Source organism: Eupeodes corollae, chromosome 2, assembly GCF_945859685.1.
Source record: "Eupeodes corollae chromosome 2, idEupCoro1.1, whole genome shotgun sequence".
NCBI classification, from domain to species: domain Eukaryota; kingdom Metazoa; phylum Arthropoda; class Insecta; order Diptera; family Syrphidae; genus Eupeodes; species Eupeodes corollae.
In genome coordinates, this window is record NC_079148.1 from 141,848,605 (window position 1) to 141,869,065 (window position 20,461).

At 35.2% G+C, this 20,461-nt stretch overlaps 4 protein-coding genes and 1 long non-coding RNA gene across 5 annotated transcripts; 1 reads left to right on the forward strand and 4 right to left on the reverse strand.

Annotated features, from left to right (window-relative positions):
- Window positions 1–2,203: 2,203 nt before the first annotated feature.
- On the reverse strand, window positions 2,204–3,316 carry LOC129947577 (uncharacterized). Its single transcript, XR_008781732.1, has 3 exons — window positions 3,193–3,316; window positions 2,441–3,127; window positions 2,204–2,372 (listed from the first exon to the last, which is right to left on the reverse strand). It is a non-coding gene; the product is annotated as an uncharacterized LOC129947577 (long non-coding RNA).
- Window positions 3,317–6,967: 3,651 nt separating this feature from the next.
- Window positions 6,968–18,790, reverse strand: LOC129945273 (mucin-5AC-like). Its single transcript, XM_056054930.1, has 7 exons — window positions 18,665–18,790; window positions 18,488–18,593; window positions 17,824–18,428; window positions 8,134–8,229; window positions 7,961–8,069; window positions 7,227–7,833; window positions 6,968–7,161 (listed from the first exon to the last, which is right to left on the reverse strand). Exons 1-7 carry the CDS (start codon window positions 18,689–18,691, stop codon window positions 7,038–7,040), a joined length of 1,674 nt encoding a protein of 557 aa, XP_055910905.1. The 5' UTR covers window positions 18,692–18,790; the 3' UTR covers window positions 6,968–7,037.
- LOC129946255 (uncharacterized) lies at window positions 10,306–11,508 on the reverse strand. The gene is made up of 3 exons (XM_056056382.1): window positions 11,385–11,508; window positions 11,212–11,308; window positions 10,306–10,646 (listed from the first exon to the last, which is right to left on the reverse strand). The coding sequence occupies exons 1-3, from the start codon at window positions 11,403–11,405 to the stop codon at window positions 10,321–10,323; spliced, it is 444 nt and encodes a 147-aa protein (XP_055912357.1). The 5' UTR covers window positions 11,406–11,508; the 3' UTR covers window positions 10,306–10,320.
- On the forward strand, window positions 16,415–17,661 carry LOC129946254 (uncharacterized). The gene is made up of 4 exons (XM_056056381.1): window positions 16,415–16,541; window positions 16,598–16,700; window positions 16,788–17,244; window positions 17,306–17,661. Exons 1-4 carry the CDS (start codon window positions 16,512–16,514, stop codon window positions 17,430–17,432), a joined length of 717 nt encoding a protein of 238 aa, XP_055912356.1. The 5' UTR covers window positions 16,415–16,511; the 3' UTR covers window positions 17,433–17,661.
- Window positions 18,791–19,054: 264 nt separating the features above from the next.
- LOC129947935 (uncharacterized) lies at window positions 19,055–20,156 on the reverse strand. Its single transcript, XM_056058707.1, has 5 exons — window positions 20,007–20,156; window positions 19,822–19,948; window positions 19,474–19,742; window positions 19,284–19,420; window positions 19,055–19,212 (listed from the first exon to the last, which is right to left on the reverse strand). Exons 1-5 carry the CDS (start codon window positions 20,022–20,024, stop codon window positions 19,092–19,094), a joined length of 672 nt encoding a protein of 223 aa, XP_055914682.1. The 5' UTR covers window positions 20,025–20,156; the 3' UTR covers window positions 19,055–19,091.
- Between the last annotated feature and the right edge of the window lie 305 nt (window positions 20,157–20,461).

A 20,461-nucleotide genomic window follows, 5' to 3' on the forward strand; every position in this document is an offset into this window, starting at 1 on the left:
CAAAAAGTTTTGGTATTACGGATAACTTGTAAATCGGGCGATAGTTGGATATGTCCTGTTTTGGACCTCTTTTATAAATAGGAGTTATAAAAGATGTTTTCCATTCGAAAAGAAATATACCTTTCTCAAGTGACCTGTTAAAAATAAACCATAGTATTCGAGACAGAGAAGGCGCACAATTCTTTAAAATAATGGGAGGAATTTCATCTGGACCGGTATTCTTATCGTCATTCATGTCCCATAAAACTTTCTCAACCGATTTAAAAAATTTGGCAAAAGTATTGCAAATGTTAGGTAGGTCAGCGTACGTATGTGTATCCCAAATACTCCATACACTTTGGAATTCCATTATTACTTTTTTATTTTTTTAATAAAAGTCCAAAATTACTTGCTATTGTTTTTTAATTTAGATTCCATTTTGCATTCTATGCGGCAAAATAAATTGATATATTTTCAATTTAAGATCAAATCTGCATCAGATCTGAATTTTTACGCAGATTTAACCGTCTGCATTAAACCTAATACAATTTTTAATAGCTGGGAATTTGCCAGCTCTACCGCACTCGTAATCGAGTATTTTTGAATTTTTTTTTATAAAAGTATCTGAATTTATCTGACTTCAAAAATATTTTATAACGACACATTTCTTAAGACATTTAAATATTTCTTCTTATTTCATAATACACGGGTTTTGATCGTTTAGATCTGCCTAGAGATAGCAAGCACCTTTACCGCTTTAAATCTAGTGTAGGCTAGATGTTTTTTATGACCTGACACGTGGCGATGTTATTCCACCTAGTATTTGTCTTTTTAATAGCGTCCTGCATCAGCAATAGTTTCCATGTAGCGACTATTATGCCAGCAGTTTCCAAACGTGGTAGATTTGGTTATACTGTAGAATTTCTGGCTAGATCATTTGACTTACAATTTGCAGGCTATGGCCCGGCACCCAGCAAAGGTAAATGTTAAACAGTTGTGTCATCTCCATTAAACAGACTATGTCCAGAGATCTGATAGCTGCATGGCTATCTAAAAAAATACGAATATCAGATGCTTTTATTACGTTTTCTTTAAGCCACGACAAGACTTCTCGATCCACCTGTAACGCGTTACAATAATTGGGAAGGCGGAATGAGTGACTTAATTTCAGCTGTTCACACCTCCACAAACCCCTTCAATTGTTTTTGATCCATCTGTCTAAAAGTGGATTGACACGTCTTCGAGGAATGCCCTATTCTTCTAGAAAGATCTGCAATGTATAGAAATCTAGAAGTTTATGCAGTTGGGAGATTGTGTAGTCTGTGTGGAATTGATTGCGAATACTTAAAAATTACGGAGTGGCCAATTTTGTTGTTAACTTACTGCGATTAAACTTTGAGGCGAATAGCAGAACTTGTAGCTATTCGCCAAGAGGTGTAAGATAGAGTAGGGCATCTAGTGCCGCAGTTAGAGTCGTGAGAAGCGTTCGGCTTATACAAGTTAACGCAAACAAAGTTCATTTCACCGAAAGAACTAACGCTGACAACATTTCCAAGAAAAAAAATGCAGGTGCAATGCAATGATGGAAAAGAGCTCAGCCAACGATTCCCACGATTCTTTTTGCTGACTTAGCGGCTTGATCAATATTGCAACTGGCAAACTTGGGTTTCATTATTTTTAAGAGAATAAATGTAAATTAGTCTAAGTTCTACTTTGGTTCAATAAAGACATGATTTTTTTTTAAATAAATAAATATAAATACATTTATTTTACATGAGCAATCCCCATTTATTACCAATAGTTTTTTTGAAAGAAGAGAGCTACAGTAGATTTTTTTACTCTTTTTGTATGTTATGTTTCCAATTTAGTTTTTTTTTAAAAAGGAAAACATTTGAAGTCTCAAATTCCTTAAATTAATTTAAAAAAAAAATTCTACTACTAAGAAAATATTTAGTTTTTGACAGTTTCCTTATACTTTCATTCAAAACAACTTGGTGTTAAATTTAAAACGACTTTTTAAGTTATTTATAGTTAAAAAGTTAATTTTGCTTATTTTAAAAATGTTTAAGAATTTAAAACAAATCAATTTGATACAACCCTATGACTTCTGATTGTCTGTTCCTCAGATCAATGTTTGTTTGCTTTGTTTTCCACGAATTTTTAAACAAATAAAAATAAGTTTAGAAATAATACGAGTAGGTATGAAAATTCTTCGTCTTTGAAAGTATATTTTTAAATGTTTATTTTCAGATATTTTTGTTTCTTATAATTACAAACAATAAGATGGTTTTGACAGAACACACTGCAAGGATTTACTGCTAAAATAAGTTCCACTGGGGCAGTTTGCTAAACTTCCGAAAATTCTTCCCTTTTGAATGTAGCACCTTGCGTACCTTAAAAAAATGGTTTATTTTTCACAACATTTTCCATATTGTTTTTTTTTTAATTGTCAAAAACTCACTGTAAACATTGCATATCCCCTGGAATTTGAAAAACACCAACTTTCTGTTCAACATCACATATCTCCTGAGCGGTGAGAAAAGTTGGTAATATTGACGGCCTTGAAGATGAATCAACCGGATCACTTGAACTTGTTGATGTGTCTCCTGAATAATCATTGTTTTCAATGGGATTCAAAAGATCACAAGTTACATCTTCAGTCTCAAGGAATGGAATACATATTGCATTCGAGTTCGCATTGCAAATATATCCATCAGGACAATATCCGAGAACACTTTTACTCTGTGATGCTCCATAACACATCTGAAATGTACGGCGGCTAGTACAAGCAAATAAATGGTTCTTGTGAGCACTACAAAGTCCACAAAGACTGGTATCACCACAACTCGCTGGTCTTGAGGCTAAACTTTGAACACAAATTGCATTTAAGTTCGAACAATCAAAACCTTTTGGGCAGTGATAAATTTTATTATAAAAAGGAACCGGATCTAGAAGAAGACAGATTATGATACCACCGTATTTTTAAAATAAACAAAGAACATCGTATACTTCCGTGACACATGTAAAACGATGTCGAATTAAGGCAAGCAGCTCCATTTTCTTGACAAACATTGCACTTTGCGTCAGTTGTTCTTATTGGAACATGGAATAGTGCTATAAAGATAAAAGGTATAATCTGCAAAGTAAACTAAGAAAGATGCAAATAAGTTTTTATCTGTGATTTTTATAAGTTGATGATGATGAAAAACTTACGGCATTGCTTTTGAAGATAAGCATGATGTTTTGAAGTTAGGTGTGTTTTTGTTGGCTAAGCGGTGATTACTTACTGCTTTATACCACCGAAATGTAGATAACAATTATGCAAATTGTAATCGTTGTCTTTTAAACTTGAATTGATAAGATGTGAGAATTTGTATGTTTACTTATGTCAAATTATACATATACAAATTTAATCTACTCAAATAAGCTCCGCGAACAATTTTATAGCGGGTTCTGAGAATAAATTTATCTTTATTATAATTTTCTTTCAACTCTGTACATAAACATTTTACGTATGTATAATTATCCAAATATTAAAAATAGACTAAGAGCCAATTATTCATTCATTAACTAAATCAAACTCAGTTATTTAAGTAGAGAATACATTTTAACTGACAGTTGGAAAACTTTTATATAACTTCTTGTTTGAAATGTAGCACAAAATGAATCTTTTCTAGTTTTTCAAAGAGTTGTTAATACTAAAAGAGATGCATAGACAGATTCGTTCGAAAACAATGGTATTTTCAATTGTTAATTTAATTTACTTTGTTTTGCCCTCATTAACCCTTAAACCCATTTTTGCCGCCTCTGCCTCAATACTCACAAAAGCCCCATTGACATCACGCTGAGTTCTTCCGAATATGTCAATGTCATCAGCATATACCAGTAATTGGACAGACTTTTGAAAGATAGTGCCTCTAGTGTTGACGTGTGAGCTCTGCACTATTCTTTCAAGCACGATGTTAAAAAAATCACATGACAGCGCATCACCTTGTCTAAAACTTTTTTTGACATCGAAAGGTTCTGTTAGGTTGTTTCCAACCCTTATGGAGTAGCGTGAATTCTCCATGGCCATCCTGCACAAACTGACGAGTTCGGCAGGGAAGTGAAAACTAGACATGGCTCTATACAGCTCATCCCTGTAGATGCTGTCATATGCAGCCTTAAAATCCTTTAAAAGATGGTGGGTGTCGATTTGGTGTTCTTGGGTTTTTTCAGAATCTACAATAATGTGAATATTTGATCAACTGTGGACTTTCCTGGTCTAAAACCACACTGATAAGGACCTATCAAGTTGTTGACGATGGGCTTTAGATGTTCACATATTACGGCAGAGTAGATTTTGTAGGCGCATGTTAAGTAGACTGATTCCTCTATAGTTGTTGCAGTTTAGGGGGTCACCTTTTTTCAAGATCGGGCAAACAATACTGAGGTTCCATTCATCGGGCATGCTTTCTTCCGACCATATCTTACAGATAAGTTGATGCATGCGCCCAACTTATCTCTTGCTCATCATTCTTGTTTTGGTTTCGGTGGTGAATGTTGTTTGCCTGTGGCTCCTTGTCAAACTTCATTCACGACTTAATTAAAAACTCTCATGTGAATGAAATGTCAAAATCGACGAATATTCGTTCACTCGTTGGTCGTGCTCCATCTGTCCATTTCAGGAATTCCTCCGCTGCCATCTGGATAAGGAGAGGTGCCTTAGTAAAAACAGCTCTCCCCACCTCTCTCGTTTGCTGCCCCCAACAACTTTCCACTGGAGTTGAAACCCAATCTCCAGTTGAGGTACTAGACATCCGATATTCACCACGGGGAGGTGAGAGCAGGAGATCTACGATTTCATAGATCAAAAATAAACTGATTTATTTCCTCATGGAAAACATAATAAAAATGATATTTATTGAATTGATTAGGTAAGGTTAAGGTGGCAACACGCTCAGACTAGTAGTTGGGCCGCTGTGATACCATGAGCATAGATGGTGAGACACTGCCTCCTCTTTCTCAACAGCAATTAGTTGGTTATTAGAATGCAAAGAAAAGTTGTGTGGTCCAATTACAACACTCATCAACAAACCCTTCAAAGTTGGCTACGTTCCAAGTATGATGAAAACAGCCCGAGTTATCCCTGTCTTTAAGAATGGTGATGTTGAAAACTACAAAAATTATCGCCCATCTCAATTTTTCGAATAAGTTATTAACATCCAATTACCCAAATATATCGAGCGAAATATAGTGTCAAGCACAACACAATATTGTTTCCGGGAAAAATCAGACACAAAAACAGAATTGGTAGACATGATATCACACCTTCAAAGGTATAAAGACAATCGCAACCTTTCCAGCGCGTTTTTCATAGACTTGTCAAAAGCATTCGACACCGACAATCATAAAATCCTGCTACGAAAGCTTTTTGCTCTAGGAGTAAGAGGTTTTTCATTTAATTGGTTCACATCTTACCTCGAAAATTGATATCAGTACATAAGTTTGGACGGATGAAGAACCAGTTGAGATGGGGTACCACAAGGTAGTGTACTTGGACCGGCACTTTTTTGTCTATGTACGACACTCGCTCTGCTAAGATTTTAATCGCGAATGATCTGATTATCAAATCTTCACAGATAATAAATTATTCTATTGACTTCAAAACTGAAAAAGTCTTTGGAAAATTCGACCAAAAAAAAAAGCTACGACGACGGTGGAGCGGATTCAAGAAAAAAACACGCAAGAAAAACAAAGTAAAACTTTTCGGTAAGGTGGTCAGTGCTTGAATCACCGATCCTTCTTTTATTTTCTTCTTTCTCTTTCTCTTTCTCTTTCTTGTTTTTAGTTTTAGTACATTTTTTGTTGCATTAAGAATTTTAGTACAAATTTAGGATCTTGACATTTTAAGCTATACTCGCAATGATTTTTTATTTACATTTTAGAATTTTTAATTCAAGTTCAGACTTTAAGTTTTACATTTAAACTAAAGTTTAAGTATTAAAAATATCAAATTGAAAATAAATTTAGTTTTAAGTCCAAAGTTAATTTAAGTATAGATTTTAAGTGAATTCAAAAAATTAGTTTAAAAAAAACATCAGTCTTATGTATTCTGCTTGATAAGATTCAATCTTGGATGAATGCCAAAAAATTATTTGTTAACGCAAAAAAACAACAAATATATCGTTTTCAGCAAATCGAATACACCTCTTAACAAGTTATTCAGTTTAAATATCTTGAACTTTGGGTGGATTCATCACTAAACTGGAAATACCACATATCAAAACTTTCGAAAAAACTTTCATCCCTAGTTGACGTTTTCGGTCGAATTCGTAGTACCTAAAGGTCTAAAAACGCAAATGTACTTTGCCCTATTTCATAGTCATCTAACGTACGGAATCAATGTATCGGGTACAGCAGTTTACAGCTTGATTCAAAGTTTGCAAGCTGCACAAAATAAAGCATTATAAAATGTATAACCAGCTCCAATTTATAATGGTTAAGGATGAAGCAGAAATAAATATGGTGCTCCACATTCACAAACTTGATAAACATTTGCCATTACTAAAGAAGTAAATATGATTTCCTAAAAAACACCCTTTAACCTTCATTATATGTGTATGACTACTTTTGGTTCTTGGTTCTCGTGAATACTCAAAAATTTTATCCAACTTTCAAAAACTTACAATTTTTGAGAGGCAGTTTCTGCTAGAAGCTTTACAGCTTTCCATACTACTTTGTGTGGAGAAAAAATAAATGGGTTAACTACTGATTTGATCCTAAGCATACAATTTTGTGAATTAATTTATTCGTACTTATAAAATTCCGACCTTTTAAATAGTATTCAAATATTCTCTTAAGAGACTTAGTTTTTCCTTTATTTTTACAATATTTATATAAAAAATAAAATAGTTGAGGATATTATGAATAAGATTTCTTGGTCTTCGAAAATTTTGAACGTAAATAACTTTCAAAGTTTCCGTTGGAAAAGGTTTGCTTGAAGGAACCAAGAGTCCCATTTTAAAAGTCCAAGGGAAAAGAAATTTCATTCACAATAACCTAGAATATCCTGCTTTTTAAACATCACATCCAGCAGGACTTGTTTCACAACTTTGAGTTGCTTTATTAAAACTTCTACCAGATGGACATTGGCTTGGAACAGCAACTAAAGTTGATCCATCAAAGCGGCAAAAGACGTATCTAAAAATTAGACAGAAAAAGTCTTAAAACTGTGGAAATAATCGAATATCGCATTTCGTCCTTACTCATTACTACATGCATCACTATGATCATCATCCAAAGGATATCTGCCAGGATTTTGTTTTTCAATGCAAATAGCCTGGGGTGTCTTAGTTGGTGTCGGAGTTGGCAGCACTGGTTCTGTTGGCGTTGGATTGACAAATGATGTAGGTGTCATTGGAGTTGTTACGGAACTTGGAGTTCGAGGTGATGATGAAGTTGAAGAAGATGAAGACGAAGATGATGACGATGTTGATGAAGATGTTGATTTTGTGGTTGGTGTTGTTGAAGTTGTGATTGTTGGAGTTGTCGTTGAAGGAGTTTTAGGTGTTTCCTTATCGCAAATTAAGTTAGTGACATCGCAGGGTCTTACACAAACCGAAGAACCCGCAGTGTCACATACCTTGTCACCAGGACAGGTACCAACTATTCCTGTTGGTTCTCCATCCCTACACAGTTGATAGTTTATAATTGAAGAACATGCAAACGTTTTTCCCATCTCGCAAACACCACAAAGGCTAGAACAACCTGGTATAGCGGTTGAGTTTGCCGTAGGGACACAGGCCATTGACATATCTGTACAGATTTCACCTTCTTTGCATTTCAAGGTCATTGATTTATCTACTTTACCATCTTTATAAACAAAAAAAGAATACATTGTTTTAAATTATAAAAACTAAAACAAATAAGTTTTGTAGAGAAATATAATTTTAAAATTTTGAACAAATAATTGAAAATCTTACAATAATACGTTACGTACCTATGCATATACTAAAACTTGTTTTATCGACACATGCAAATCCATGTTTATTGCATATGTTGCATGCACCTTCAATTTGACTCAAACCAAAGACTACTATCAATATTGTCTATAAAGAATGAAATTAATATTAAATTATTAAAGCTTCAAAAAAATGTCCATAAAATTCTTACAATTAACTTAAACATGTTGAACCTTATTAGAAGACATGAACTGACTGATACTTCGAACTTCGTGGTTCTTTCCAAAAAGATATTCCTAAATTTTATTTGAAGAAAGAAATCAAAGATTGTCATAACTTTTTATTATTTTTTTTTTTTTCAAATAAACAAATTAAAAAGGGGAAAATAGAACAAAATTTAATTTACCATCGGTATAATACAAAAAAGATCATTTCAAAGCGGAAATGAATGACAGTAATAAAAAGTTAAAAAATAAATGAATGGCACCGTTCATGGAAAACAAACATTCAAAAATTATGATAACAAGTAATAACTTTATAAATTTAGCCAATTCCCAGGGACGGATTGAAGAGCTAGTTTCTTGAGCTGGTACTGACATGAACAAGAAAACTATTTTTAATTTCTAATCAGAAAAATGTTCTACTGCTATGCTATTTATATAGCTGTCACTTTTGAAGCTGTCAACTTTATGACATTTGACAAATAAAAACAACGTAATGACTAATGACATTTTCTATTGGTAAATTTAAAATTCGATTGGATTGTTTTAGTCTTGTATCTGTGTATCTTCGTAAACGTGTTAACGAGTGCGGTAGAGCTGTCAAGTTCCCAGCTAAAAATTTTTAAATGGGGTTATATCTGTCAAAAAATCTAGGTCTGCAGATTTGAGCTTAAATGCAAAATAAGTAAATTTATTTTGCCCCATGAAATGCAAAAGCAGGAGAAATTTGTGTTTTGACAGATCAATACTAAGAATAAATTGATTTATTTTACGAATGGAACATGGTTTATGCCAAATTCTCCACAATGGATTCAAAACCTTAAAGATGTTATCCGTAAAGGTTGTGCATACGTTTTGACTGGTACATGATATTATTGGGCCTTACCGATAATCAAATTTAGTGACGACTTAAATATTTAAGTGGACTCTAAATAATGAACGATACCAATAATCAATTTAATAGTCAGAATAACGTTAATGTCGCTCTAAGTTTTAGAGTAGAGAAACGTGTTTTTAACTTCGTGATTAAGTGTAAACTTCATGTTTGTGCTGTCATTCTGACAATTGGTAGCAAAAGAAATGTTTCGTATGCTTCTTTTATCTGTTGCAAATTTATTTTTGGCCGTAACGTGAGCTCATAAAAATTAACAAAACTAAAAAAGGTAATTAAAATAAACAAATATATTAATTTCTTTTTGGAGTTGCTGGTTGAAGCAGTGAAGCCGTTTTCTATGACATTGGAGAGTAAATTCAACGATGGAAAAACACTCAACGCTAAATTTTAAGCTATGCAGAGGATTCAGGAAATGTTCAATGCCACTGGCTATTGCTTTAAAGCCAAACAAATAAAAGAGCAATGGAATCGGCTAAAAACGCAAGCCAGGAGCAAAATAAGTGCGTTCAGTCGATTTCAGAAGGAAACTGGTTGGGGAACACCCCCCAACAAATGTAGTAGATAATGTAATAGAGCACAGTTTAGTTAAAGACGTGTTTAATTTGGTTTTTTGGTTAACACACAAATTAACTCGTCTCTAAAGTTTAACGTGGCATTTATCTAAACGCTTGTTTAGTCAATAATTATTGGTGAGGCCCATTGCCTTTTTTGAGCTATTTTTAGTGCAGTTGAATTCATTGTTCTGCGAAATCCAAATTAAACATGGTTAAAGTAAGTAGAAAAGTAAAAACGAAATAAAACAATTTTTTGAATTGTATTTTATATTGTAATTTTACGTTCAATTTTACTTGCGCCGAATTTAATTTGTTTTCTTCTTTTTATCACCTAACATTATGACGTTTTTGCTCTGACAGTTTTCATGAAGCGGCACTGTACTACACTTCTCTACATTGGCTATTTTCTGGTTGAGCAAACCTAATGTGTTAATCTCAAAAAATCTGAGCACTGATTTGTATATGCATAAATAATTGCAAAGCTATAGACATAACATATAGTATTTCCAAATTATTCCCTCTATTTTCTTGACTGAAATTTTTTTATTAAAACACCTGTCAAACTTAAACTGAATTGAATTTGACAGTTCTAGATATAGTAAACAAACATACCCAAAATAATAGTCAATAACATAAGATGGCGTTCACACGAACTTTTCAGTTTTCACTCATCTCAAATCTCTTATCAATTGTTGTAATTTTCCATTGGGCGGAATTAAAGTTGATTTTTATTTCAAATCCTCAAATACATTTTTATTACATGATGGTTCTAATCCAATTCTATCCGGAACACAAATTGATGTCGAAGTTAAATCACAAATATATCCATAAGGACATGTTCCTTTGACATCGGTTGGAGTATTGGAACCAAAACAAAATGCAAATGTTGTTCGGCCTGTACACGCAAAAACTCGGTTTGAATTACAAACGCCACATTGCGATTTGTCACCACAACTTGGTTTCCATCCCCCACTTTGAAAGCAAATATTTGGCAAGTCTGTGCATACCAAGCCATCCGAGCACTTAAATGTTTGTTTTAAATGAGCCTTTGATCCTTTTTTGAAAATATAAAAAAAATGTAATAAAATAAAAATTATTTTGCATTTGTGAAGTATACCAATACAATGGGCAGGTTCACACAATGTAAGGGATTTCATTTGCAGTCAATTTCATTATTTGAACGTGAATTCTGAACAAGGCAACTAGTTAGTTTTCAAGTGTCATGAATTTAAAATTCAGAACTTTACAAACTCTACTTTAAATTGATAGTACAAAAACTAAGAAAACATTACTGTCAACCAAACACTTCTCAGGCAAGCTGAAGTTGTGCAGAAAATAAATGAAAAAAACATGATCAACTGTCATTTTGACAGAAATACACTTGACTTGATAGTTAGGGAGATTTTTCTTAACTAATTTAGCCTTTATTGGAATTAAGTTATTTGGTAGCTGGCAAATCAGATACTAGAAACTTGACTTACTCTCAAGTCCCTTATGGCGTCTGAACCTGCCCAATATATGCCTGACTTTGACATTTGATGCTAATGACAACTTTGACATCGCTTTACAGTTTAATTGTCATTTAAATTATTTGTTCATAATGCAAGGATGAAACAAACCTCCGAAACACAATTGATACGAGGTTCTGCTGATACAGGAAACGCCATTTTGTTGACACGTATTACAAATCGCTTTTACACTATGCCATAAGAAGATCTTCAAAGAGAAGTAGATAGAACAAATGACAATTTAAAATTTAATAAAACACATATATTAAAGATTTCGTACTTACTAAAATAAAAATTCTTTTCATTGTTATCTTTCTTTTTTTTAAATATTTCAACGTCAGTTAAAAAATGTTTTCACTGTTTTAATGTTGACAATTTTATTGCCATACAACATTTACTCGTTTAAAGTTTGCAATTTTAAATTTGCACATTAATTTATCTTAATTTCTTGGAAACAATCTTCTTATCTATAAAAAGATAGACACTGTTTTGTATGCAAATAAAAAAGAATTTTGTTTATTGCAACAAGGAAGTAATTTACGATAAAATGCTCATAAGATTCTTAATCAAGATATGAAATCATAATTCGTGAAAACTTAAGGAGGGTATTTATTAGATCAAAATTCAATAATGAACCTGCGGATGGGATGACCAATTCAAATTAGCAAGAACCATCTATGTAAATAGAGCAGCCTGGCGTAATCTTGACATTGAGTCAAGAAATGAAGCTGGCATCCTCGGAAAAGTTATGTCAAAATCACAAATCGCTCCATGTTACTAAAAAACCGGACAAACCCTGTGGACTGACTCATTTCTCATGATGTATAATACATAAAATAGTAGATTATAAACAAGTGTCATGGGTTATTGGCTCCTTCTCGGCATGCAAGTCTCCAGGCCTGGTGGAATTATTTCTGATTCTATCGAATATAAACAGAAGATGTCTGGACATAACCTGTATTCCTCTTAGATGGAGAGAAGTTAATGTAATCTTCATTCCGATGGTCTCAAAACGATTCCAAATAACAAGCAGAAGTACTGGCGGTTTTTGAAGCCGCTAAGGATCTTCCTTCTCACAATTTTAAAAGCAAATGCATAGACATATTTATCGACAGCCGAGCAGCAATCGAGGTCATATATGCCTCTGTCACAAAGTCAAGACTGGTACATCAATTCTCGAGGGAGCTTCGTTTGCTCACCGAAACCAACACTATTACTATCTGTTGGGCCCCTTGTAATGGATATCGGCTCATTTGATTTATGTAGAGGATGTAACGACGAGGAAACGGAGGAAATTACCTTCCACTTTCTATGCGGATGCCCTAGCCTAGCCAAAAGGATAACGACAATATTAGGAAACTAATTTTCGACGACTTATGCGGCATTCTTAAATTTTCCCAGAAATCAGGAGGCGTTCTCAACCTAAATCCTCACCATCCTTCACATACCCAATCCTTTTCTTTTCTTCGTGAGCACAATGGATCCCAAGAGATCCAAGTAAGATGTTTTTTTCGAACTTTACCTAACCTATATTTAGAAATGGTAAGAACTTAAACCGGTGTTTTTAAGAATAAAGTAAAACAAAACATAGTTCTTAATAATAAATTTTACGATGATATTGCAAAGAAAAAGTCCTTTCTGTCTTTTCTTACTTAAAAGTTATAAGTGTTCATTTGTTCAAATGGTAGACATGTGCATTCAAGAGGACACAAGCGTCCACAGGTTTTTCTCAAAACCCACCTCTGTCTATCAACCTCCCCGCGGTGAACATCGGGTGCCTAGTACCTCAACTGGAGATTGGGTTCCAACCCCAGTTTAAAGTTGTTAGGGGCAGCAAACGAGAGAGAGGGGGAGAGGTGTTTCCACTAAGGCACCTCTCCTTATCCAGGCGGCAGCGGACGAATTCTCGAGATAGAATCAAAGGTGGCGTCTACAGTTCCAGTAAGGTTGAACTACTTAGTGAACACCTTATAGGGCTTCTTCGACATATTCGGAGCCCAGGCCTGTAAGGAGCGGTTTATCTGGCTCCCCTTCCTTGGAGTTATACTAAGGATCTGGCCCTCCATGTTGGGGGTTGTGCCGTCGGGGTGACTTCCTGGCCACGTAAAAATACCTTAAGTTTCGAAGCACCAACAAGCCTCGGATACGGGCGGATTGACTGTTGACAACCCACGCAAACGAAATAAGGACAACGAACTTCGGATATGTACGTGGAATGTTAGGTCCCTTAACAGACCACGTGCAGCCGAACAATTAGCGGAAGCCCTAAACTGCTGCAAGGAAGATATTACAGCCATCCAAGAAGTGCGATGAGATGGACCGGGCAAACGCAAACTAAAAGACTGCGATATCTACTACGGCGACTGCTACCGAGAACAAAGACAGCGTCTATTTGGGTGTGGATTTGTTGTTGGAACTAGGCTCAGGCAAAAAGTCTTGAGTTTCAACAGTGTGAGCGTGCGCATCACGACAATCCGCATCAAGGCTAAATTCGCCAACATAAGTCTAATATGCGTGCATGCTCCAACAGAGTAGAAAGATGAAGACACCAAAGACATATTCTTCGAGCTCTTGGACAAGACATATGAGCAGTGCCCTGTCTATGACATTAAAATTGTCTTAGGAGATTTTAATGCCAAGCTAGGAAGAGAAGACATCTTTGGTGGGATAATCGGGAGATACAGCCTGCGCGACACCACCTCCGACAACGGATTCAGGCTGGTCGATTTCGCTGCGGGGCGAGACGTTCTGGTAGCTAGTACGCAGTTCACGCATCTCAATATCCACAAGGGGACATGGAAATCTCCTGATCAATCAACCGTCAACCAGATTGACCACATTGCGATCGACGCACGACACTTCTCCAGTATCCAGGATATCCGAACATTCCGAGAGGCCAACATTGACTCGGACCACTACCTCGTTGTAGCCAAGGTACGGCTACGGATATCCCGATCCAAGCCAAAACAAGGAAGTACTGTGAGAAGATTCGACGTTAGACGGCTACAATCGCAAGAGACTGCCATGTCCTTTTCCGATCGAGCCTCTAATAACCTCTTAAGGAGTCCTATGCTTCCTGCATTAAGCACTGAAAACCAGTGGCAACATTGCCTTGCAGCCATCAGAGATGCCGCCTCTGAAGTGCTAGGTTTCACACGGCCACCACAGCGAAAACCCTGGTTTGACGACGAATGCCGGCAAGCGCACGCAGCGAAACAAGAGGCATACAAAAGGTAAACAAAACCTCCCAAGGGTACCAGCCACGAACCGAAGCTGGTAAAGACGATCAGGGGAACATCGTAGTTGAACCGCAGTCGATGCTGAGAATATGGAAAGATCAATTCTCCAAATTATATAACGGCGATGACGAACAGAATTCCGCTGTAAGGGAGATAGAACCACTCAACCTCGGCGACGCAGATCAACAATTCCGCCTACCCGACCTTGACGAAGTGAAGAAAGCTATATTTAAACTTAAGTCAAACAAAGCTGCTGGAGCTGACGGTATCGCTGCTGAACTATTCAAAGCAACAGGCGATGACTTGGTAGGGAGCATGTACAAACTCATCTGCAAAATATGGTCGGAGGAAAGCATGCCCAATGAGTGGAATCTCAGCATAGTGTGCCCGATACAGAAGAAAGGCGACCCTCTAAACTGCGCCAACTACAGAGGCATCAGTCCCCTTAACATTGCGTATAAGATCCTCTCTGCCGTATTATGTGAATGTCTGAAGCCATTCGTCAACAACCTGATTGTTCCTTATCAGTGTGGCTTCAGACCAGGAAAGTCCACTATCGACCAAATATTCACGGCAGATCTTGGAAAAAACCCAGGAGCTTCAAATCGATACCCACCATCTCTTTATCGGTTTTAAAGCCTTGTATGACAGCATCTATAGGGAAGAGCTCTACCGAGCAATGTCTAGTTTTGGCATCCCTGTCAAACTTATCCGTTTGTGCAGAATGACGATGAAGATTGCACATTGCTCTATCAAAGTCGGAAAAGATCTTACCGATGCATTTGATGTCAAAAAAGGTTTAAGACAAGGCGATGCACTGTCATGCGACTTCTTCAACATCGTTCTGGAAAGAATTGTGCAAAACTCAACCGTCAACACTAGAGGCACAATCTTCCAAAGGTCCATCCAATTATTGAATACGCAGATGATATTTTTGATTTGAGCATTGCGACGGAAGCGAAGAAGATGGGTTTAGTGGTCAATGAGGGCAAGACCAAGTATATTCTGTCATCAAAAAAGGACACTGAACGACGAACGTCTTAGACAAAACGTCACCATGGACACTGGACAGCTATAACTTTGAGATAGTTAAGGACTTTGTCTACCTAGGCACCGCTATTAATGCAGACAACGACACCAGCGCTGAAATCAAAAGAAGAATAACTCTTGCAAATCGCTGCTTCTTTGGACTAAGAAGGCAATTGAGAAGTAAAGTCCTCTCTCGAGCATGTAAAATCACCATCTATAAGACACTCATCATCCCGGTTCACATTTATGGCGCTGAGGCCTGGACCCTGTCAAAGAAAGATGAAAGCGTCTTAGGATGCTTCGAGAGAAAAATCCTTCGGGTGATTTTTGGTCCCGTGCGCATAGATGGAGAATGGAGGAGAAGATATAACGACGAACTGTACAGCGACATTGACCTAGTTAACAGAATTAAAGTCCAACGGCTTAGATGGCTAGGTCATGTAGAGCGGATGGACATCAACGCTTTCGAATGCAATCCCGAGGGACGGTGGCGCAGTAGAGGAAGACCGCGATTCAGGTGGCGCACGCAGGTGGGAGAGGACCTCAACCAACTTGGCGTGCGAAACTGGAGACAGCTAGCTAGGGACCGAGCTGGCTGGAGACGCTTGTTGGTTGAGGCCCAGGTCCGCCCCGGACTGTAGCGCCACCTTAAGTAAGAACATTTTTATTAATATCAAGCGTTGAAAAACCTTGAATTTAATAATTTTATTGACTTAAATTGTATCCTTTTTCAACATTGCTTTTTTAATTTATTTATTTCTTGTCTTAAAACAAAGGATTTATTAAAAAAATAAAATTACTTTAAAACCATCAAAAGAAATCCAATTTGATTGCCAAGAACAAAACCTTGTTGTCAAGTGCAATTATAATAAGACCGTTTATGCCAAAAGTGTCTTTTAAAACCTTTATGATTCTGATTACCTTTTTATTTTGTGATATTAGATCACCTTGATAAAAAAAAGGATCGTCGTCGGTATCTATCTAATTTAACGCTTGTGTCAAGCCTATTTTTAATAGATAAATTTGCACTCTCAAAATGAATGCATTTTGATAAGAATTTAATTTATAAATGTATCTTCTTTATTCAAAAAGTTTCGAGTTCTAAGCAGACCTGCACGTATTCCCTCAACCAAAGAGATCGATATGGCATTTTCCATAGTGACTCTGGTTTTGGTAAGAAAATATATTAAATTGAGTTTTTAAAATATTGTTTTAATCTTTTTTTAAAGGTCATAATTTTCCTCATTGATTACACCAATGGAAAGTGTGGAGATTGCCAAGATAATTTTGTTGCATGTCAAAGTTTGACTACATTTTCACTTTGCATTGATGGTTTGATTAATCTTACATTACATCTTACATCTTTTTATAAAAAAAAAACTTTAAATCTAATTTCGTGTTTTATTTTATTTCCTAAAGATAAATCCAATGACGATGAAATTCTGGAATGTCCGCAAGGAAGATTATGCACCGATAAACCTGATATCTGCGTAGAAAATACCAATAGTTCTTTTCAAGCCAGCTGTGGTCAAGGCTGTGAAGTATGCAATTCCCATGATAAAGTATTTTCATGTGTCGGAAGATCAGAAGTGGCATTTTGTTTTGGAGAAGATTTGCCATTCTATTCGGTCATAGCTCGATGCCCCAAAGGATATGTATGTGATCTTAGTAGTAGAGCTATTTGTGTCAAAAAAGATTATAGTGAGGGGTCCTGTGACAAAGATTACAAAGATTCAACATCGGATTTGCCGATTATTGATGTAGCAACACCATCATCGGTGTCATCCTCACCTCTAATTCGAGATGCTCAAACTTTCTGTCGTGAAAATGCCATGGAGGGAACTTTTGCGGCAGAGGGTGATTTAACTTGTAAAAAGTTAGTAAATGTTTATGATTTTCAAAAACTTTAAGTGACTTTATTGTTTTCTATTTAACAGGTATTACATTTGTCAGGCCCTCAGTAATGGAAGTAAATTTATGGGATATTCGTATTACTGCAGCGGAAGTGATTATTTTGATCCTGTTAAACGGTTTTGTGTTGCTGATAAACCTAAAAGTTGTTAATTGAGATCACTACAATTTAGCCACAGGAAAAATTCCTTTGTTATGTGTCCCCTATGATTAAAAACGTTTTCTTTTCTCAAAGTGTTTTATAAAGAATTTAAGTTAAATTAATTAAATTCAAATCAAATATGTTCTTCGAGTTCTCCTCAATTAATTTTTATTTCTTCTAAGTTAAGGCTCATAAAAGACTCAAGATAAAATGTATAAGAATCAATCCAATTGTTAACAATCGTCTGGTTTTTCTTTTTGGCATAGACTTATCTCGGGATTGAAATAATTTTCCTCACCACAGTTAAACTCGTATCCTTTAAAACCATCTCCATAAGTCGTACAAACGTAGTACCTTTAAAAAACAAGAGAAATTATTAAGACAAACTTCAAAATATTGTACATTTTTATCAGCGAACCGTTTGCAAGTGGTGTCACCTTCAGCTTCAAATGTTCCAACTTCTTTATTTTCTGAGCAAAATGTTGTTGCGTCTCGTGGAGTTATGGATGACGACGTTGACTCAATGTCAGTAGTGGACATATCACTACCTGTTATATCTTCTGTTGAAGAAGTACTTAGTTCTGCTGATTCAGTTGCCTCAGTTGTTGAAGATAAGTCTTCTGGTATCAAAGTTATTCCCTTCTCAGTCATAGTAGTATCAGTTGAACTAGCTGATGAATCATCTACTGAGGACACAGTTTCATCTTCTGGATACTCCGTTGATAATGGATCTTCGGAAACTGAATATTGTGTGGAAGCAGAAATTTCGTCATCGCCCCCTTGAGTAGATGAAGAAAGATCAGTTTCATCATCAGAAAGTGCTCTATCTTCTGTTAATGTTAAGCCAGCTACATTTGGTGCCTTATAAGAATTTCCAAACTTCTCCGGAACTTTTACTGTCATACAAGATGGTTTCAGGTCATCGTTGGATTTTGTTACACATACAGCTGGATCATTGGTGCAGATCGAATCTTTCGGGCACTTAACATAAGAATCCGTTGGGTTTCCTTTAATGATTTTCTGATGGTTTCATCGTTTTAATATAATTTTAGTAAGAAACATTTACCTTCTACACAAAGTGAAAACGTGTTTTCACTGTGACATGCTACATGATTTTCAAGACATAATCCACAAGTTCCATAAGTGTAGTCTACGAGAAAAACAACTAATCCCTTTCAAGAAAAATGCAACCTTGAATATTCTTCTTCTTTTTATATTATTTATAGGTATGATCTAATCTTACCAACGAAATAATAATTTTAAAGAACATTGTTTATCCAACTGAAGCTATGCAAACACTAATTGTAATTCCTTTTTATCATTAACTTTTTGTATTTGTTGAATTTTTTTAAATCTTATCAAAAATAAAACATTTTATCCTCAAACGATCATTTGGTTTTATGATGGAATTATTATATCTAACTCTTTGTTTTTTATCTTTAATTCATAATTTGGTATAATTCACATTTTTGTCAAACTTTGATGATGAATTTAGGAATCAATGGAAATTATTTGAAATCTATAAACTTTTTATCCAAAATATTGTGGGTAAATTCTTGCTCAAATTAAAGTTTTATTTTATTATTTATTTCTTTTATAAACATTTTATTTTTCAATTCACAACATATTAAAAAATTAAATTCATTAAAATTAAAAACAATTTTTTTTGATTAAATGCAACGGCTAGGTTTGGTAGCAACGCATTTCTTTTCAGTTGCACTGAAGTAACTATTTTTGCATTCAAAAAGAACGGCGTACATTTTCCCGTCCACCAGCTCACACTTGAAATATCTGAAATTCAAAACGTAACGATTATTTTTCGGAGAACTTATGTGAAATCTTTGAAATTCTTCGTCACTCACGTTCCACAAGATGAATCATCTAAATTATTACGATTTTCAAAATCTGTTACGCCATCACAACTTTTCAAATAGTCCTCGTCAATTGTTGAAGGAGCAGGTGTTGTCGTTACTTCTCCAGCGTAGCAAGTTGGCTCAGCCTGAAAATTAAAATCCGTATATTTTTGTATAACAATTTAAAATATAGCATTACCAGACAAGATTTCACACAAATATTATGATTTTGCACCACATTAGCAATACTACAATATTGGCCCTGGGGACATTCGCCAAATAATCCTGTAGGCGTTGATCCTTTACAATATTCGAATTGACTTTTACTCCTGCACACAAAACCACTGGTGCAAGTTTCACAATTACCACAAACTTTCTTTGCCTTATCTCGAGGCTGACAAATTTGTTGGCCTTCTGTACAGACTTCACCAGCTGGACAAACCCTTATTTCTGTAGATAGTTTTGATCCTATTAATTAAACAAAAAAAATAGGAAACAAAATATACATTTAAACTATATTATTTTGTTTAACTAGCTTTAAACTTACCGTCAGGACAAAGCTTATAGAAAGTTTCATTTATGCAGGCAACATAATTTGGGCCACACGTCTTACACGCTGTTAGAGCAAAAGTTGACCCAATAGCCATAAAACAAATTGCAATCGATAAAGAAACCTTGAAAATATGTAATTATAAAACCAAAAAGCAATTTTATTAAGCAAAATATTCATACTTTAGGATGTTCATCCATTTTGTCTTGTTAAAAACTTCTTTTGCCGAAAATGTTGAGAAACTACCTTATTCAAAGATAACATAGAATTGCTTAATTTTGCAATTCTTAAGACTTATCCATTCCAAAGTCATGATGACAGTGCGATTTAGAGATTTAAAAAAGATAAGACCGTGCACAAGTTGGAAGTAAACATTTCTTGGAATTAAAATAGCAAACATTATTTTGGCTTATGTACTCGTAGAGGAAGAAACGGCATGATCAAAAATAATTATTTTTTAAAGATTAGAACTCGCGTTTATTCGTTTTATTATTCTTGAAATAAGGAAAAGACAATATTGAACACATGCTTTTCTTTCTAGTTAATAGAAAGTTATTGTAATGTGTCCGATTTGTCAAATTGAAAATTTTGACATTTCTCGACGTTTCAAGATTCCTAGAGTCGAAAGCAAAGATTT

Bases quoted from the DNA above. Each gene is read 5' to 3' on its own strand.
- LOC129946254 (XM_056056381.1), top strand. From the start codon at position 16,512: ATGGCATTTTCCATAGTGACTCTGGTTTTG. The intron at 16,542-16,597 runs GTAAGAAAATAT...CTTTTTTTAAAG, and splicing joins CCATAGTGACTCTGGTTTTG to GTCATAATTTTCCTCATTGA. The intron at 16,701-16,787 runs GTTTGATTAATC...TATTTCCTAAAG, and splicing joins ATTTTCACTTTGCATTGATG to ATAAATCCAATGACGATGAA.
- LOC129946255 (XM_056056382.1), bottom strand. From the start codon at position 11,405: ATGAAAAGAATTTTTATTTTA. The intron at 11,309-11,384 runs GTAAGTACGAAA...TTCTCTTTGAAG, and splicing joins TGAAAAGAATTTTTATTTTA to ATCTTCTTATGGCATAGTGT. The intron at 10,647-11,211 runs GTTTGTTTCATC...TTTTCAAAAAAG, and splicing joins GTATCAATTGTGTTTCGGAG to GATCAAAGGCTCATTTAAAA.
- LOC129947935 (XM_056058707.1), bottom strand. The intron at 19,743-19,821 runs GTAAGTTTAAAG...TTTAATTAATAG, and splicing joins CTATAAGCTTTGTCCTGACG to GATCAAAACTATCTACAGAA. The intron at 19,213-19,283 runs GTGAGTGACGAA...TTTGAATTTCAG, and splicing joins GATGATTCATCTTGTGGAAC to ATATTTCAAGTGTGAGCTGG.
- LOC129945273 (XM_056054930.1), bottom strand. From the start codon at position 18,691: ATGTTCTTTAAAATTATTATTTCGTTG. The intron at 18,429-18,487 runs GTAAATGTTTCT...AAATCATTAAAG, and splicing joins GTTTTCACTTTGTGTAGAAG to GAAACCCAACGGATTCTTAT. The intron at 7,162-7,226 runs GTAAGGACGAAA...TCTAATTTTTAG, and splicing joins AGTGATGCATGTAGTAATGA to ATACGTCTTTTGCCGCTTTG.